Here is a 20,181-nt window from a genome sequence, read left to right as displayed (position 1 = left end):
TCTATTTTCAGCTTAGTTCTTTTTTCTTCCAGCGCTCTTTTGGGTCTGTTCAGCACTAAACAGACCCAAAAGAGCGCTAGAAGAAAAAAGAACTAAGCTGAAAATAGAAAAATGGGCGTGGCCCAATGCCTTCTCGTATGATTAGAATACATTTGAGAAATATTTTTTTAAATGCCTGCAAAAGGACAAGAATAACTTTCTATAAAAGTGCAGCATCATTCAAACACGACCGCTTATCAGAATAAAAATGGGTATATTTCGCCTACCTGTTTTGGCTCAAAAGGTCACGTGAGCGCAATTAATTTCCTTTTATTTTGTAAATGTAAAATTAAGTTCAGTAAAATTGAACGAAAATCGTTTGTCAGACCTCATCTCTACAATATATTTATGAACAATGGCACAGTTTTTTTCTAAAGGTCAATTTTGTTTTATTTTTGTTGAAAAGATGTTATCAGCATAATTAATCTAATTTAAACAAACATTTATCCGAATGCAAACAACATTTGCTTGATGTGATACTAGATCGCCTTAATTAATTTAAATTAAATATTAATGGTAGTTTCTAATTCTGTGGACATTTTTTTGCATATTTTACAAAACAAAAACAGTCTTAATCAATTTGCTTTCCGTTCTGGTTATCAAAAACAAACGACAAAAAAACAAAATCTCAATGGACACCTTCGGCAGCTTACGGCACCCCCTTCTCATTCTCAACTACATGTACCTGACCTGTTTCCGGTCCGCCGGAGATCGCGTCGTTATGAGTCGTCGCAGGTTTCGCCTCAGCCTAGTAATATCGCTGGTCAGCTTGCTAGTCAGCACGTTTTTCAACATCTACGCCAAGCTGGTTCTGAGCAAAGAAGCTGTAAAGAACAACAGCTTCAGCTCCGTAATGGCCATGAAGGCGGTCGCCATGGTTGTTGGAAATGTGCTGATTATCTACGAGTCGTACCGGAAACGGTTCACCGAGCTGCGGTTTCTCAACGGATTGTGCCAGTACGAGCGCGAATGTTCGTATCGATTGGACTACCACGCAAAAGCCGGTAAGGCCACGCGGCAAACCGATTTGATTCTGATCCAGTACCTGCTGATGGGATCTTCGCAGACCATGTCGTGGGGTGCTCGCGACCCGTTGCAGATTGGCGTTCGGCTTTCCTACATGTTCAAAACCATAAGCATGAGTGTGTTTGCGGTTTACTTTTGCCACCTGAGTGACAGCATCGCACGGCACGTGCAAATGTTACGGGAGGAGCAGTTTGGCGAGATCAGGGGCGGTAATGTGCGGGATTATTTGGAACGGTGTCAAAAGCTGGAGGATTTAATCGGGCTGGCTGATCGTGTTTACGCCAAAAGAATAGCGCTGTACATACTGGAACTGTTTATATCTTTGGCGGACGTAGTCGTTACGACGTATCTGATCTTTGCGAACAATAGGTTTGTGGTGAATCCGACGGTTCACTGCACCTTTATGGTTATTTGGTGGGGGCCGGCGGTAGTTTACTGTGCGATGTTGTGTAGAAATTGCACAACTCTAAGGGATATTTTGGTAAGTAGCTCGCAATTTATCAAATTGTCGTTTCAATGTAAAATTTTCATATTTTGTTATCTGATTATGGGGATTTTTCTGAGAAAATGATGAAAATGGACAAATTCAGAGAGTAAATTAGTGTAAAAAATGCTACCATCTTGCATCTGAAGTCAATCGACATTAAACGATTCATTAGCAACCTTTAAAAAACACTTAGAAGAATTAAAATTTGCATGGCAATAAAAAATAACACCTGAAACACCACCACCAGTTATGAAATTGTTGTCTCTGCAAAGGCACCTTCTGGTGCTACTTAGCCTCACTGGGGTAGCTCCACTTCCAACAGTTCTAACTAAATCCACTAAATATAAAAACTTTTTACGCTACGGATACACTTTGTATGCACTTATTTTGCATACTCTGTTAGCAAGTAGCGAAGTCCACCAGATCGTGGTTCGATATGCACGGAAACTTAACGCAACGTTCGATAAAATTACATCTTTTGTAATATTAACTCAGTTTCTTCACTGGGAAATTGTACTCATTGTGGTGGTGATTCACAACTGCTTGAACTTTAGAAAGCTGGATCGTTTCATCGATACTATTTACCAGATTGAGCAAAAAATTGTTATTCTGGAAAATCGGCGATCTTTTTTAATTCTAAAATGCCTCGTAGGTGCTTCAGTAACAGTGAGAATTATATTCCTGACTTATAGTTTCACGCAATCAACCATGCTTGTTATGAATGAGATTTGTACCACCTTCAATGATCTTCTTTTTGACCTGTACAACTTGCACGTACTCGTTCAAGTCTGGTGCCTGAGAAGGTGCTTTAAAACGCTTAATCCGAGGTTTATTGATGCACTAACCTCTGGAGAATTCAACATGATCTTTGAAGTGCTACAACTCACTGATCAGCTGTACACTGCGCTGCGGATCTTCAACGGATATTACGGGCTGTTCATGCTGGGAGTGTGCTTGGATTCATAAGGACCAGTCTGGCGAGCTATTTGGCCATGTTGGCCTTTTTGGAACGTTGGGATGGTGGCAGAGTAATCTTCGTAATAGTTTTAACTGTTGGTTCTTATACGATTTTCAACTGCGGAATAGTTTATGCAATTTTCTACGTGTGTCACACGACCATTGATGAGGTAAGTCTTTGTCAACCATTTACTAACGTAAAATTTCATGAATTTTTCAATGATACAAGTGGCATTACTAGTCGGTAGTGGCACCAGTCTAAACGGTTCAGTAATGGCAATGCTTGCAAAGCGACGTCGTCTGATTCTCCCACTCAGCGTGGGCGGAGTTTTCCCATTCCCAAGTTTGCTAGAAGAGGACAACCGAAATAGTCGTTTCTGGATCAAAAATCTATACTTCTTGTATTCTTCAATGGTTCAGACTATATCTTGTACCATCGAAGTCTCCCAGTTTTTTGTGCTCCCTGATGAAACCCAAAAAGACTATCAAACCTCAAAGTTCGTAATGGTTACCGGATGTTGCCATCTGCAGATTATTCTACTTTTCATGGCCATCCACAGTGCGTTTAACATCCGCCGGCTTGCTCTGCTTTCAACAACCAACGACAAGATCCATCAACAGATCCCACTCCACTCAGATCAACTGTCACGTTACGTCACTTTGGTAACAGTCACTTGCGTAGCCGTGAGATGCTGTGAACTGTTCTTACAATCGAACCACGGAATACTGCAAACCTTCGTCCACCTTAACAACCTCTTCAAGGACTCCCTGTTCGATTTGTACAACGTGCACGTTTTCGTACAGGTCTGGCAGCTGCGAGGATACTTTCGGCTGCTCAATCAAAAGTTTCGAGTGGCTCTGAGCGCCAGGAAGCACCTCGAAATCGTGCAAACCTTACAGCTCAGTGAACTCCTGCACGCGGCGGTACGTGCCTTCAACCGGTATTACGGACTGTACATGCTGGAGGTGACCGTCGTGGCGTTTCTTCGCTGTAGCCTGTCGGCGTACTTCATCACGGTGAAGTACCGCGAGGGTTGGTTCGAGCTTCAATTGGTGTGCCAGCTGGGACTGTTTGCGGTGTGGAACAGTGGAATGATCTATCTGATTTTTGCCATTTGCCATGACACCGTTCGGGAGGTAATTTGAACTTTTAGTACCGTCATCTGGAACGAAACGGGACAAAGCAGAACATCTTATATAGTGCATCGTTTTCCAAATATCAAGCTTTCAAGTGCTCTAAAAACTGCTGTCCCTCTTCAGGCTGTAGTCCCGATTCACCCCAGATGACGGTAGTTCTTTAAAACGCACCGTTTTGTAGAATCATCGAAATGTTTTCCAGCCATAGTAATTCCTGACATTCTTGCTTTTTTGAGAAAAAAATAGTTTACCTCAGTGTAACCTCATTACAAATTTCACGCAATTTTCGCGGAACGATAAAAATGTTGAAATAACTCTGAAAATCTCTGAAAATCTTATGTTTAAATCACAGAAACTACTTTTGTGCTTCATTATATATTATTCTTCAATACACTTAAAAAATCTTTAAAAAAAATTGAATGTGACACAAAAAAATTGTCCTAATTTTCAAAAAAGATTCCACCTAATTTATGGATGAGCTCAATATATATTTTGAAACAAAATGTAAAGCATGCGTATTCTCATTTATTGAACTGCTTTTTTAAATATCCGACCAATAAAATTGAAAAGCTTTCGCTGATTTGCTTTATTTTATTAAATTTCATATCAAAGAATTTTTTAATTTGTCCAGCAAAAAATAGTGAAATAATTAGAATTTCTTGCGACATTTGGCACATTAACATTTTTTAAAGGTACACAGAAAAAAAGCAATTCCCGTAATCGTGAATTAAGTTCACGAATGTAAGATCCACGAAGGAATTTATTCATGAGTATGGTGCATTTGCACCATAAACGTGAATATATTCCTTCGTGGTTCTCATAATCGTGAACTGATTTCACGGTTTCAAGAATTGATTTTTTTCTGTGTATTTATCTCCCTTTACAAAAGAGCAGTTCTCTAGGATTTCGGTCATTCGTTTTTTTTTGTATTTTTTAATCCGACTGAAACTTTTTTGGTGCCTTCGGTATGCCCAAAGAAGCCATTTTGCATCATTAGTTTGTCCATAAAATTTTCCATACAAATTTGGCAGCTGTCCATACAAAAATGATGTATGAAAATTCAAAAATCTGTATCTTTGGAAGGAATTTTTTGATCGATTTGGTGTCTTGGGCAAAGTTGTAGGTATGGATATGGACTACACTGGAAAAAAATGATACACGGTAAAAAAATTGGTGATTTTTTGTTTGACTTTTTGTCACTAAAACTTGATTTGCAAAAAAACACTATTTTTAATTTTTTTAATTTTTTGGTATGTCATGGAAAATTGATGTTTTCTAAGTCTCACCCAAACAGCCCACCATTTTTTATTGTCGATATCTCAGCAACTAATGGTCCGATTTTCAATGTTAATATATGTTCACAATATTCACATTTGTGAAATTTTCCGATCTTTTCGAAAACAAAATTTTCAAAATTTTTAAACCAAGAGTAACATTTTAAAAGGGCGTAATATTGAATGTTTGGCCCTTTTGAAATGTAAGTCTTGATTTGAAAATTTTGAAAATATTGTTTTTCAAAAAGATCTGAAAATTTCACAAATGTTTCATATTGCAACATTGAAAATCGGACCATTACTTGCTGAGATATCGACATTGAAAAATGGTGGGCTGTTTGGGTGTGACTTAGAAAACATCAATTTTCCTGTTTTTAAACCTTTGCATTGCAATATCTCAGCAACTAAAGGTCGTATCAACAAAGTCCCAAGAAGCAAAATATAGAAAATTTCCCCGCTTTTCAAAAATATTTTTTTCCTAAAGTGTGCAAACATGTGCACTAATTTTAAAAAATGAAAAATTGCGACTATTTTCAAAAAAGTCACCTAAATATGGAATTAACTTGAAAACGGTGCACTTTTTCAACATTTCACTAAAGTACTTTTTGATTGCAAATTTGATTTTACATCGAAAAATGAAGTTGAAACATTTTGCGACCAATATTTCGATTTTTTGAAAAAAAATCTTTATTTATTCAAAAATTCATAACTCGATCAAAGATTTTTTGCACAACCTGGAAATTTCTGAAAAGTTGGCATTTTATGTCTTCTAAAACATATCAAAAAATAAAAAAAAATAAAAATAGTGTTTTTTTGCAAATCAAGTTTTAGTGATAAAAAGTTAAATAAAAAAATCACCAATTTTTTTTTACAGTGTATCATTTCTTTTCAGTGTAGTCTGTATCCATGCCTACAACTTTGCCCAAAACACCAAATCGATCAAAAAATTCCTTCAAAAGATACAGATTTTTGTTATTTTTCATGCATCATTTTTGTATGGACAGCTGCCAAATTTGTATGGAAAATTGTATGGACAAACTGATGATGCAAAATGGCTTCTTTGGGCATACCGAAGGCACCAAAAAAGTTTCAGTCGGATTAAAAAATACAAAAATTAAAATTGAAGAAAAAAGACTGATTTCGTAGAGAATTGCTCAAAATTTAAATTTTAAATCAAAAGGCAAAAATAATTTAATTTGTACCTAAATCTACATTTCAATTCAAAATAAAAACAAAACAAATAGTAGTATATATAGTCTACCCAAATAATCAAACCTTTCATTTTATTTGAATAAAACAAAGCTTGATTCTTTTAATTTATTTTGAAACTATACCTACCTTTCAAATAAAATAGCAGTAAAATTTTCATAACAGCGAATGAAAATGTTACTAAACATTGCTTTAAAAAAAACTGAACAATTTTTCAAATGGTTCCCATGAAGGTGTTCAATTGAAAACTAAAAAAATTTACTTGAATGGATGAAATATTTATTATAAATTGTTATTTTGAAAAAAATGAGAAAATTGATAAATTTTACAAATTTTAAGCCGTCATCGTTAAAAATCACTAACACTATTTTCATAATTAAACAAGGGTATTTATTCAGTTCATAAGATTATATTTATTCCTATTTGAGCTTGATAAATCATTTTTAAAAAATGATTACAGTTTCACACAAACATAACATTTTACGAAATTTCGCGAAAAAAGCCAAATTTTCTGGATTTTACGCTGGCCGCGAAATCATGAAATTTCTCTAACCCTATTCATTAGTCTCTATTTTTAAATAGCGATAAATATCTCGGAAAATATAGTCACAAGTGGACACAAGCTTCAAATTTTCTTTTTTTTCTGAAGAGCGAGTTTTTCACCAATGTGTAACAGGTCGTATCGAGGTGCTCCGATTTGGATGAAACTTTCAGCGTTTGTTTATCTATACATGAGATGAACTCATGCCAAATATGAGCCCTCTACGACAAAGGGAAGTGGGGTAAAACGGGCTTCGAAGTTTGAGGTCGAAAAAACACAAACAATCTTAAAATTGCTCGCATTTCCGTAAAACTTCATCAATTCCAACTCTCTTAGATGCATTCGAAAGGTCTTTTGAAGCACTTCAAAATGTGCTATAGACATCCAGGATTGGATCGAATTTTTCTCTTAGCTTTTGCAAATTACTGTCAAAAATGGGTTTTTTTGAAACCTTAATATCTTTTTCCAACAGCCTCCAACACCCATACTCCCATAGGTCAAAAGATAGGTAATTACATGGACTATGAGCCTACGGTGTTAACTTTTTGGCCAATCGCAGTTTTTCTCATAGTTTTTCGATTTTTCTAGAACAAACATTTTACAACGTTAGTTTTTACCCTGTAGGCCGCCATATCGGCACTTTTTGGTCTCAATTTTGCATATTCGGAATCCTCGGACAATTTCACGTAAGTTAGAAGTATTGGAGTTTTAAATTTGATTGGATAAATTGCCATTTAGAATGAATCAAAATATTTTTTAACAATTTGTTGGATTAGGGGTAAAACAGGTTTTCGCCTACTTGATACAGCATTTGACGTATTGATCACAGGGTAAATAAGATCTATTTCTTTTTTCAAAAATGTTTTATTTAATTATTTTTGAAATCTAAATTACAACTCCAATACATCTAACTTACGTGAAATTGTCCGAGGATTCCGAATATGACAAAATTGAGACCAAAAAGTGCCGTCTTCTTGGCATGCAGGGCAAACACTAACGTTGTAAAATGTTTGTTGTAGAAAAATCGAAAAACTATGAGAAAAACTGCGATTGGCCAAAAAGTTAACACCGTAGGCTCATAGTCCATGTAATTACATATCTTTTGACCTATGGTAGTATGGGTGTTGGAGGCTGTTGGAAAAAGATATTAAGGTTTTAAAAAAACCCATTTTTGACAGTAATTTGCAAAAGCTAAGAGAAAAATTCGAACCAATCCTGGATGTCTATAGCACATTTTGAAGTGCTTCAAAAGACCTTTCGAATGCATCTAAGAGAGTTGGAATTGATGAAGTTTTACGGAAATGCGAGCAATTTTAAGATTGTTTGTGTTTTTTCGACCTCAAACTTCGAAGCCCGTTTTACCCCACTTCCCTTTGTCGTAGAGGGCTCATATTTAGCATGAGTTCATCTCATGCATAGACAAACAAACGCTGAAAGTTTCATCCAAATCGGAGCACCTCGATACGACCTCTAGAACAAACCGAGCAATATTTACAAATACTGCCTCTGAAGAATTTCAGATCTTATCTATAAAAAAATATTGTGAAATTTTGGTTTAGAAAAATATGAATTTTGCACTTTCTTTGATGCTTTTCAAAAAAATGTGTGTATAATATTCACAAATTTAATGAATTTATTTCATAAAGAGTCAGAGCCGAAGTGTAAACAAACAGTCTATCCTGCTTACGTCAATGAATGTTTACATTAGGAACGAGCAGGACAGACTCTTTGTATACACTTCGGTTTTGGTCCATTTACATTGTTTTGCTTGATCTAAAAAAAATAAAAAATTTAAGATATATTTTTCGAGTTTTCTGTATTTCTTTTATCAAAAAAAAAAAAAAAAAAAAACAAACATATAAAAATATAAATGATAATATTTTACTTGATTTTTGTTACATTTTACATTCTCTCAAAAATAAGCAGCTTGTAAAAAATCAGTTTTCTTAAATCGTTTTTTAAAATATACTTGTTTTGGTTTTCAAAGTAATATCGTCGCCATCGTGCTAACTTGTCGTACGTGCATTTTGGGCCAAATTGAGTTAAGAACGCCATTTTGTGCAGCTCACAATGCCTCACCTTTTGACCATCACAGTTCCCAAAATTCGATTTCAATCCTGAGATATTCAACAAAAACCGAAAAAACTCCGTGCATTTTTGTCACTTTACATATGAAAGTAGTTTCAATCTTGTCGTGCTATCTTGTCACTCCCTGAAAATTGATGTAAGTGCGACAAAAGGCCAAAGGGATTTCAGGCCAGGAAAGTCAGGATGAGTTTGTCGCACGTACAAGCTAGACTACCGTAAACATGTGTAATTATAACTCGGGACTCCAGCAACCAACTTCAACCAAACTTTGGAACAATGCACAGAATGATGAGCCAAACAAAACGTGTTTGTTATTGTTTACATTGCGTGCTCTCGTTTTTGAAGATTCAAGGTCAAACATTAAAACGCGTTTTTCTCGGAACGTCAAAATGGCGGGTGCGACAAGATAGCACGACGACGTCGATATATGCTTTATTTTTTACAAGAATATTCAACTTTTTTTCCACATCCTTACAAAATAAGCAGTTTTTTTAATTTAAAAAAATCGAGTTTTAAGATGGAAATGGTAGTTTATGCAACAAGTTGCAAAAAGAGGATTTTTCAACACGAGTCGTACATTTATCCAACGAGGTTCACCGAGTTGGATAAATACGAAGAGTGCTGAAAAAATCAAGTTTTGCAACGAGTTCCATACAACATTTTTTGCAATTCCAAAAAACACACACTGAGTGAAATTTTATGTCAAATTTTCATGTATTTTGTCAATAAATCGTTTAAATAAAAAAAAAATGTTGAAAAGTGTTACTTTTCGAAACAAGTGCTGAAAAGTTCAACTTTTCAGCACCCATTTGAGTGCTGAAAAGTAGAACTTTTCAGCATTTTTTTTGAAAAGTGTTGCTATTTAATTCTGTTATTTTTGGTACAGAAAAGTAGGCTATTTCGTCGTTCAAGAATGACAGGAAAATTAAGTAGTTTCACGACGGAATTGCAAAAAGTTTTTTTTTCAGGGGCTTTCTTTGCTTTTTTTAAAAGGAATATTATTTATATTGATTACTGTGAATTTTTTTTGCCATTATAGTTTTTTGAAAAATAAATTTATTTCTAAAATAATTTTTGTAGAGGAAAATTTAAACTATCTACAGACTTTATAGTCAAAATTATCAAATTTGTGTAATGATATCAATTAGTTGGATATTAAAAGGGTTAATAAATTCCTTAAAATTTTGCCATCGGGGGAATGAATCGATAAAGGTTGAGAAACATAATAATTATTGAAGCACAATTATTACACAATTTTCGAAAAAGAAGACTAAAACTTTCTTAGTAGCTGCGCACTCTTAAAAAATCAAAAGGTTATTCTTCATTCAAATAATTTGAAATTATGTTTATAGAAAAGAGTTTAGACTTTACAATTTTTTTTATTTAGAGTGACGAAAGAAAACTTATTTTTCACAAAATTTAAACTTAAAAGTGGCTGCATCTTAACAAATAGAAATCCAATCAAAATGTTTAAAAATGCCGGAACATGACAACTGTGAAATTTACCTGAAATTGTGTAAAATCATTTTTGATTGCTAATTTGATTTTACACATAAATTTAATTCATGGAATATTGTTTGACATTTTTTGGCATTTGGATAAAACAATAATAAAAAAACATAAGTCCACTATAGACATAGACAAATGAAAAATTAAAAAATCTTATTTTGTGTTTTTTTTTTGGTTTATCAATATATTTTTTAGAAAAAGTCATAATCAAAAACTATGCCGAAGACATCAAATCGATCAGAAAATTACTTTATAAGATATTTTTTTTGATTTTGGAAAAAACTAATGCGACAAAAAAAGCTTATTTAGGACAAAGTTTCATACAAATAAATATAATATTAACAATCTCGAAAAATTACGAATTTTAGAGAATTACTCAGTAATATTTTTAAAAATAAAATCATTATTTTGAAAGGATCACTTTTCTATGATTTGAACGCTACACAAAGCCACGAAAAGCAATCAAGAAAAGCGTTAAAATTATGCACTCTAGCTGATTGCTTTCATGGAGACGCATGGTGCCGCAAAAGCTAATTACCAAAAGACTTGTCGCAAATTGAATGCTCGCATCATCAATCATGGCTGCAAAAATAAACAAGTGCTCTGGATATAAGTTTGCTGATTTCTGCAAACCTGCCCCCTTTCGAGATTTGATAGTCATGGTACTCAGAATTACCAGCAGAAATCTACTCAAACTGCAACCAATTCTGTACGGTTGGTTGAAGTTGCTAGGATTTTGCTACATCAGTTATAACCGAAAAAATCGAAAAATTGTGGTGATCCAATATGCAGCGCTGTATTTGGTGAATTCTATGCTGATTTCACTCGGTGGAATTGTATTCATGTTTACACAAATTGCTAGCGACGAGGGAAGCTTTGAGATGTTGGTGAATCCAACCAAGAGCAAAACCATCTTTGGCGTGGAAATTGCCGTTACAGTCGTGGTCATTGTGTACTTTATCTGTCTTCGAGTTTATAACTTCAGAAATCGGAAAAGATACACCAAACTGCTAAACATGTTGGAAAGTTTGAGTGTTGAATTCCGAGTTAATTATGCGCGACTATTTTGGCTAAGTAACGGTGGACTCGGAATGCTGATCATTGTGCACAACTTGATACGGTGGCCGTTCTATTTGAAACTGTACAAAACCCGATCATCGACTTTGCTGGTGATTCACTTTACTGTGCAATCAATTACCGTTGTTGTGGCAGAGCTTGAAATTTTAGCAGTTTTGTGCTCTCTAAATCAGGTTTTAAAATCGTTAAAGTTAATACAGAACAAATTTTGCCTTGTTGAATTGCTGGAGGCTTATTCAAAATTCTACCAATGCTGCATGCTGGTGAACAGATATTATGGGTTTCCTTTTTTGTTGGCACTGAGCCACCAACTCATTTGGACGGTGATTTACTTTTACAAAACATTGATCGCAAACCACGGACTGACTCTGCTAACTATCATTTTGAGGATAATTGACCCATTCTGGGGGGTATCAACTGCATTGATAGTTCTAATTATAACCTATTTCGATAGAATCATGAAAAAGGTTAAATTTTTTAACGACCCAAATCTATCAAAATCCGTAATATAATCATTACTCTTACAGGCTAATGAAACGGTGCTGTGCACCAGAAACTACCACGACTATAACGTGGCCGATAACAGGACGACCAGACAAATCAACAAGTTTTTGCTGAAAAATTTGCACCAGAAGAAAAAGTTTTCCGCGTACGGATTTTTCGATATTGACAACAGTGTTATTTATATGGTATTTTAAAAATAAATGTTTGTGACTTTTTTAGGATAACAACTTTATTTTCGTTATTTACAGATTTTCAGCTCAATAGTGACATATTTGGTAATTTTGGTGCAGTTTAAACAGCTGGAGACTGAGCTTGATGGAACATAGATCAATTTGCTTGATAACAAAAGTGGATTCTCTTAATATATTGTTTTGCGATAATAATTTTCGTTGCATTTCCATATTTGTCCTTGAAGTAGTCCTTTTCGCATATTGTTTCTCTCATGTTTTATAATTTTTGATCTCCTAAGTGGTTTTATTTTTTTGTTCCCATTTTAGTATTGTCAGCTGCCAGTTATCAACTTAAACGAACACTTCATCATTTCAATGGCACTTCTTTCTATCAGCAAATGCATTTTCTAAATAGGATTGCAACTAACTGTTACCAAAGTTAAACCCCCGTTTACTTTCAATCGTTTGCCATCACGATGCACTTCGCCGAATCTCAGCATCATTTGGTGCGAATTTTAACCATTCTCGGGTACCCGGTTCTTCGCGAGTTCAAATCCGATCACTCCAAGCGATGCTTTTTTGCGTACGCAATCTTCACCAAAATCATCTCGCTGGGAACGATATTTTTCCACTTTTGCGATCCGATCCTGTTTCCGCACAATAAGGCAACCCTTATTTTCTTCATTTGGTTCGCCGAAAGTGTGGTCAACCAGATCTGCATGACGGTGCTGACGCTCAACAACATCATAAAAGATAACTCACTGCGCAAGGTGTCCACCCTGCTGGAAGATCTTCAGTCGACCTTTGCCATCGATTGCTCCCAACTTCGCCGCACTTCCGACGTCGTCACGTTTTTCGTAATAATTCTTTACTTTTTTGTGTTCATACCAGTCGTCTTTCTGAGCAAAAATGCCTTCAGCGTACCTTCTTTGGTCATAAAAATCCTGTACACAATAGACGGCATAAGTTTCACGCTCTACGAAGTTTACCTACTGATGCTGCTTTGGTCCCTGGAAAAGCTCATAATCGCGATAAACTTTCGGATGATTTTCGCGTTTACCCTGGGAAAATCCCAACCGGTGGTTCCCCTGCTAACCGGACACAGTAAAGTGCTTCAGTGTGTTGAACTGATCAACCGATCGTTTGGGCTGTTTCTACTGTTGATGACGTTGGAGATGCTGTTCTTGCTGACGGGGAATTTGTACTGTCACGTGTTCGGGATATGGCCGGTGGTGGAAACGGAACGGGCCTACCTGACCACCATCAAGACACTCATCTGGATTGGGCCTCAGCTGGCACTGTGGCTGGCGGTGATTATAAAGTGCAATCGCTTCTATTACTTGGTAAGTTGGATGCTGGTTCTTGGAAGGGTAGGATTTGTGGAAAGTGCCGTCCACAAATGATGTAGGTTTTTTCGACATTTTTTATGTTTTATATGTTTGGAAAATATTTAATTATTTTTTGCAAAAAAAAAGTTCAAACAGCGTACAAATTGGAATTAAAATAGGATAACCTTATTTGTGATTTAAATTCTTATTCATTCAATTTTTAATTCTCTAAAATTTGAACCAGAATGAAAAAAAAACAAAGCAAAATCGTAAAATTTCTTATGTTTGATTTTTTTCAGTTTTTTTATAGCTCGCTAACAAACTTTTTCTAAACGTGGTGGCCACCAGATTATGGTTACGAAAATCCCGAATTTCTTTCGAGACCAAAAGGTTTTTTTTATTGAAAAGTTTTTACATAAAATAGAAATGTTGATTATTGTGCTTGAACTGTGGACTGTCGAATGCCTTTCTTTTAAAATATGATTTTTTTAAACAACTTGATTGTGTAAATTATAGAGAACCAGCAATTATCTACCTGATTTTTTATTTAACCCAAATTTGGTGGGTATTTTCTTTGACAAGTGCCATAAAAAGAATCAAAAAGATTTTTTATAATTGGTTTTGTATTATCGTCAAAATCATAGTCTTTGATGCACCCAAAACTGGGCATCGGCATACGAGAGGATAAAGAGCACGATTCGGTAGTAAAATGGTACTGTGTGCGGACGGAGAGGATAAATCCCGAAATCACCGAGAGTACTTTACTCATGGTTCATTTTCCAAAAAAGTTCATCTATCAAAAAAAAAAAGTACCGGTACCGAGACTCGAACCCAAGACCTTCGGCATATTGTACCGTGCCTTTGCCGTATGGGCCACCACGATTCGGTGACTAAGTGGTGGACGTTTGTCCATGTAAGCCACTCATAGGATGAACTGTTCCAATGAACGAATGAACACGCGAGAGGACTATACTCTCGCAATATAGCACTTTTCTCACGTTTCTTTTCGTGAGGACTATCCCCTCGTCCTTTAACTTTGGGTGTGGGAATTCTAGAAAGAAATGTAAAAGCGTAAACCAATATTACATTTTTTAATTTTTTACACTGAAACGGGATTGCACCAAATATTTACTTTTATATGTTTTCATTATTGAGAATGTCATCTTTTGAGTTGTAACATAATATGGTGAAAAATCATTTGGCAGTGCGACAATTTGTTAAAAAATCGTAATTTTCGGAATATGTCGAAATTAAAGTCAAACATTGATGTTTGCTTAATTTGTTTAGATGAAGAATCTAATTTAAAACTAACAAGAACTCCATTTTTGTTTTCATATTTTATCCATCTAATGACTGTTAAAAGTGCATTAAAAGTGACTTTTTTTCGAGCCTATAAATTTATGATTTAAAATATTGAAAATACTGTTAGCACTATATTATTTATTGACATTGTAAACAATATGATCTATTGAAAGATTCCTATACAACTATTTCAAAATATCATAAAATCCAAATTGCTAAGACATTTTAAAATTTTAAAAATATACTGTAAACGGATATATATGGCTTCATATAATTTATTAAAAATTATTTAATGTCGATTTTCAAGCACAACAATGTAATCAAATTCCAGATTTTTTCTCGGTTTTCTCCCCGAGGTGGCCATCCTGTGCAAATCGGGAGTACAGTCTGAAAAGGTGCACGAAAAAAAAAACACAATTCAATTTGCTTTGACGAGTTAGCAAATAATTTCCCTTTTCACGTAATAGAGGAGAAATTCAACTCGCGACAAAATTTTGAGGTTAGGAATTTTGCCAGATATGATTTTCATAAAGTATTCGTCTCCGTTTCTCTCCCACAGAAAACTGGGGACAATGTATCTGTCAGACTAGGCCAAACTGTTAAAGTCACTCACAAAATTAACTTCGAGTGATTTGATGTCTTTTCTGACGTCACGATTTTCTCCACTATAGTGTTTGTTTACTCACTCGATGGATTTGTTGATTTGATAAACCAGTCCTGTGTGAACATTGAATTTCAATTGAGTGGTCGATTTCACTGCACTTTACCTCTTCACTACACCAATTTTGCTTTTTAGTTTGACTTAGTTTCAAAAGCTTGTTAAGTCTCCATCAAACAACTCTGAGATGAGAATGACAACAGTCATTTCTGCAGTTACCCCTCACAGTAGAATTTCTGCCAGAGTAGTAGAGAACTACACTGTAAACAGCGAAAAATTTCGCTAGATTTTCTGCTGTCACATATTTTTGCCAGTAATTTTGGATTTGAATTTGCTCTGACGCTGGTTTCAGCGAAAAACTTCGCTGGTTCAGTGTAATTTTTCGCAAATATCAGCAAAATCGAACCAGGAAAATCCTTCTGCTGATTTGGCGATGGATACCTTTTCCGTGTGCAGTAATTTTATAAGCACCGTGGGTTTCCCACAGTGGGTACTGGACCCCACAAGTGAGTCCTGACGAGTTCCTGGAATGGCCGTGGGCCCCACCATGGATGCATGAAAGGTGATGCCTAGGCAAAGATAGTCTCAAAAAATATTTTGTTATAGAGCAGTTCTCTCAGATTTCGGTCATTCGTTTTTTTTTTGTATTTTTTAATCCGACTGAAACTTTTTTGGTGCCTTCGGTATGTCCAAAGAATCCATTTTGCATCATTAGTTTGTCCATATAACTTTCCATACATATTTGGCAGCTGGCCATACAAAAATGATGTGTGAAAATTCAAAAATCTGTATCTTTTGAAGGATTTTTTTGATCGATTTGGTGTCTTCGGCAAGGTTGTAGGTATGGATATGGACTACACTGAAAAAAAAATGATACACGGTAAAAAAAATTTTGGTGATTTTTTATTTAACTTTTTGTCGCTAAAACTTGATTTGCAAAAACACTATTTTTAATTTTTTATGTGTTTTAGAGGACATCAAATGCCAACTTTTCAGAAATTTCCAGAATGGGAAAAAAATCTTTGAGCGAGTTATGAATTTTTGAATCAATACTGTTTTTTTTCAAAAAATCGAAAAATTGGTCGCAAAAATGTTTCAACTTCATTTTTCGATGTAAAATCAAATTTTCAATCAAAAAGTACTTTAGTGAAATTTTGATAAAGTGCACCGTTTTCAAGTTAAATCCATTTTTAGGTGACTTTTTAAAAAATAGTCGAAGTTTTTTATTTTTTTAAATTAGTGCACATGTTTGCCCACCTTTGAAAAAAATATTTTTGAAGAGCTGAGAAAATTCTCTATATTTTGCATTTTTGAACTTTGTTGATACGACCCTTAGTTGCTGAGATATTTCCATGCGAAGGTTTAAAAACAGGAAAATTGATGTTTTTTAAGTCCCACCCAAACAACACACCATTTCCTAATGTCGATATCTCAGCAACTATTGGTCCGATTTTCAATGTTAAAATATGAAACATTCGTGAAATTTTCCGATCTCTTCGAAAAAAATATTTTCAAAATTTTCAATCCAAGACTAACATTTCAAAAGGGCCAAACATTCAATATAATGCCATAAGAACCAGTTTTGGGTTTGGCTTTGTAACTATTATTAAAAAAAAAAACAGTTCTGTTTCTTCTTGGTTGAATATTCTTGGTCCTTGTTCTGGACGAGGTTCCACTTTCATATCACGGGTCCATATGTTGAGAAGTGCATTAAAATAGGTTCCGCTTTGGAGCAAAATAAATTGCTTGTCTCGTGTGAAACGGCACCCCATTCGAAATCGACTTTTTCTGATCATACTCAAATTTGGTAAAGCTGTTTATTTATTTAGGACAGCGGGGATCATTGTTGATTCCTTCTCTGAAGTACGCTGTTTTGTCTTCAAAGCATAACTTTTTCATAGTTAATCGAACTGTTTATTTATTGAGCTAAAGTGGGGCCAATTGAATAGAATTCTGGTGATGTGATTAATTATCACCGTTTCAAATACCTGTCAGGTGTGGTCATAATTAATCAATTTAAGCTCCACCGTGATGTTGTTATCGTTTTATTATTATTGTGGAGCTAGTTTCATTTAGAACCATGACAGGTGAAGATTCTTTGCGATCCATTTTACGCTTGAATAACCTATTTGCCTTTACCGCGATACGGCTCGATCCACAAGTGAATCAATATGAAACTTCTGGAACTATGTCCACTTTTGCAACACTCAATCTTGTTTTGTACGGTAGCATATATTCTGTATATTTATGGCAACTTACGAAAAATGTTGAAACTGATTTTGCGCGTTACGGTATTGTGCCTATTTTTATGAGAATGCTCACTTTTCAAATAGTTTTATTTCAATACTTTTTGAAAATAATGAACAACTTCATACGGCGTAACAATATGGTCAAACTGCTAAACGTGCTAAAGTCGTTGCAAACGAGAACTATCATTTATGGAGGATTTTTGGATTTCAAACAAGTTCAGTCAATGTCAAAGCGATGGCTTATTATATGCTCAGTTTTGAATTGCTGTGTTTTTGTTTGCACGACGTTTATATATGTAATTACTGGAAGCATCCTAAACCCTTTCAACGCAACAATTCACACGTTGTTCATGGTAGTTACATTTTCCAACGACATATACCTTATACTATTCAACACTCTCGTATACATGCTAAGGAAAAACATATCAGAAATAAAAGTTCTAATGATGGAAGCGAAACGCGAAGACTGGTATCCTATTAGCCGCTTGCACCAAGAATCTGTTGCACTGTACCCTCTGTTGATTAAATGCTTTTCTCTTCCATTGATATCGTATGTGGTACAAATGCTCGTTTCGGGTACACTTCAATTGTTTGAAATTTTCCAATACGCTTACGGGTTGCAAGAGAACGACACGCTGACAATCATCGCAGAAGTTAGCATGTCAGTGCTCTCCATTGCACCGTGGATCGCTAAACTTTGCGTGACAATTTTGCATACCGGGAGGGCAGCCAAAGAGGTAAGATGCCGCTATTTTATTAGATTACTTTTACGTTTAATTGTCGTTGAAATTAAGGTACATTATTTAATTGCAATTTGATTAAAAACCAAACAGATAATTAAAAGAAAACTTGTTTCTCATGCCAGAAAGCACCCACACTTGAAACACGATGGCCAACAGTGATCCTTTGAGAACAATTTTGGCGGTGACAAATTTGCTCGCAATTACGTTGGTTTATTTCGATAAAAGAACTGCAAAATATCGTCGCGCTAAAAACCGTCACTTTATTGTTTTCATTAATGTTGCTTTTATAACAATTTTGTCCATCTTTTACCAGTGGTATGTGCTGAGCACTTTCAAAAGCGACTTTGAGCTAAATGGAGTCATTGTTAGCTTGCTAGGTATATTGGATGGAGAATCTGTAGTCGCTTGGATCTACGTTATGTTTCTAAATACGATTCTAAAATCAAAGTATGTATTACTGTCATTGAACAAGATATTTGCCATTCAAAGAAAGATAAAATCAAATCCTGTGAGCGAAATTAAACGCACTAGAATAGTTTTGCTTGTACAATTGCAGATATTTTTGAGTGTATTTTACAATTTTGTATTTATAACTGGCTCGCAAATCTACTCATCGAATTGGACGCGAAAATGGGTTTTCATCGGAATTGATCTGACTTTTGCCACTTTTGGTGTGCTAGGCGATCTGTTCATAATTATGTTTAACACGTTCCTAATTACGATACGCACAAATCTTCAAGTCATTAATGAACGGTTAAAAAAGTGCTCCACACAAGCAGACGACTTGACACTTTTGATGGAGTCGTACTTTGACACGGTGTCCCTGGTTCACTCACTGGGAAAGGCTTTTTCGGTTCCCGTTTTGTTTGCAATATTTACCACATTTTTCGAAGGTACCTTTCAATTGTACCAGATTTTTGCAATGGTAACGACCTCAAATTACATGGAGCTGGGTGCTCTCATCAAGGAAGTGGCCAGCAGCTTTGGCGTTTGGATGTAGCTACAGCTGGTCAAGCTTTGCTTTACCATGAAATTGGCCAGTAGCGTTAGTGATGAGGTAATCTTAGCAATTTAAAATTAATAAAGCATAAAAAAAAAACATCAAAAGTCAACCTTCTTTGCAACCTCTTACTTTATGTTTTTTTCTCTCTTAATAACAGGCCAACGAGACCGCACTCTGCACGAGACACTTTGACGATTACAGCATGCAAAACACCAAAGTGACGAGGCAAATCAACAAGTTTCTGCTGAAGAATCTTCACCAGAAGAAGAAGTTTTCCGCGTACGGATTCTTCGACATTGACAACAGTGTGATTTACACGGTACTTCTTTTGGTGGGGTTTTGATAGATTTGATTTTATTACTTTTTTTGCAGGTTTTTAGCTCGATAGTTACTTACTTGGTGATATTGATTCAGTTCAAGCAGTTGGAAAATGATTTAACGAATGAGAATGGAGGTGGCAACGACACAAGTGCAACATGAATTTTCCATTTTTAAATGATAATGCAAAAGTTTATTTAGTGACATAATATTTGTTTGAAAATTACAAATTACGTGCTGAAATAAATGATTCAAGCAGTTCTCTAGATTAAGAAAAAACAAAGAAATTTCAAATCATAGCTATTTTGGGAGCTATCCGTACAATGTAGCGTTGAAAATAATCGAAAACTGATATCATGAGAAAGGATGTCCAATTGGGTGGTCAAAGTTTAGGCTTCCTTGGGGCTACCCTCTGAAATCAAAGATTGGCCCACCTCTATTCAAAATTTGAAATTTGAGCTCGTTCTGACCGCGGGAACCCCTCCCTCTAATCACTTGAAATTTTTATGTAGAAAAAAAAATCGTCATCATATATGAAGAAAAGCAACTGTATTACTTTTAC

At 35.2% G+C, this 20,181-nt stretch overlaps 2 protein-coding genes across 2 annotated transcripts; both read left to right on the top strand.

The window, feature by feature from the left end:
• The first annotated feature begins 2,782 nt into the window (after nucleotides 1-2,782).
• Nucleotides 2,783-12,174, top strand: LOC6041512 (putative gustatory receptor 28b). Its single transcript, XM_038250978.1, has 3 exons — nucleotides 2,783-3,646; nucleotides 11,872-12,033; nucleotides 12,097-12,174. Exons 1-3 carry the CDS (start codon nucleotides 2,783-2,785, stop codon nucleotides 12,172-12,174), a joined length of 1,104 nt encoding a protein of 367 aa, XP_038106906.1.
• Nucleotides 12,175-12,494: 320 nt separating this feature from the next.
• Nucleotides 12,495-19,781, top strand: LOC6041513 (gustatory and pheromone receptor 39a). The gene is made up of 3 exons (XM_038250977.1): nucleotides 12,495-13,361; nucleotides 19,459-19,620; nucleotides 19,674-19,781. Exons 1-3 carry the CDS (start codon nucleotides 12,495-12,497, stop codon nucleotides 19,779-19,781), a joined length of 1,137 nt encoding a protein of 378 aa, XP_038106905.1.
• The last annotated feature ends 400 nt before the right edge of the window (nucleotides 19,782-20,181 follow it).

Source organism: Culex quinquefasciatus, chromosome 2 (assembly GCF_015732765.1).
Source record: "Culex quinquefasciatus strain JHB chromosome 2, VPISU_Cqui_1.0_pri_paternal, whole genome shotgun sequence".
In the NCBI taxonomy this organism is placed as follows: domain Eukaryota; kingdom Metazoa; phylum Arthropoda; class Insecta; order Diptera; family Culicidae; genus Culex; species Culex quinquefasciatus.
The sequence above is the reverse complement of the archived record's forward strand: the minus strand, read 5'-3'. Positions and strand labels throughout refer to the sequence as shown.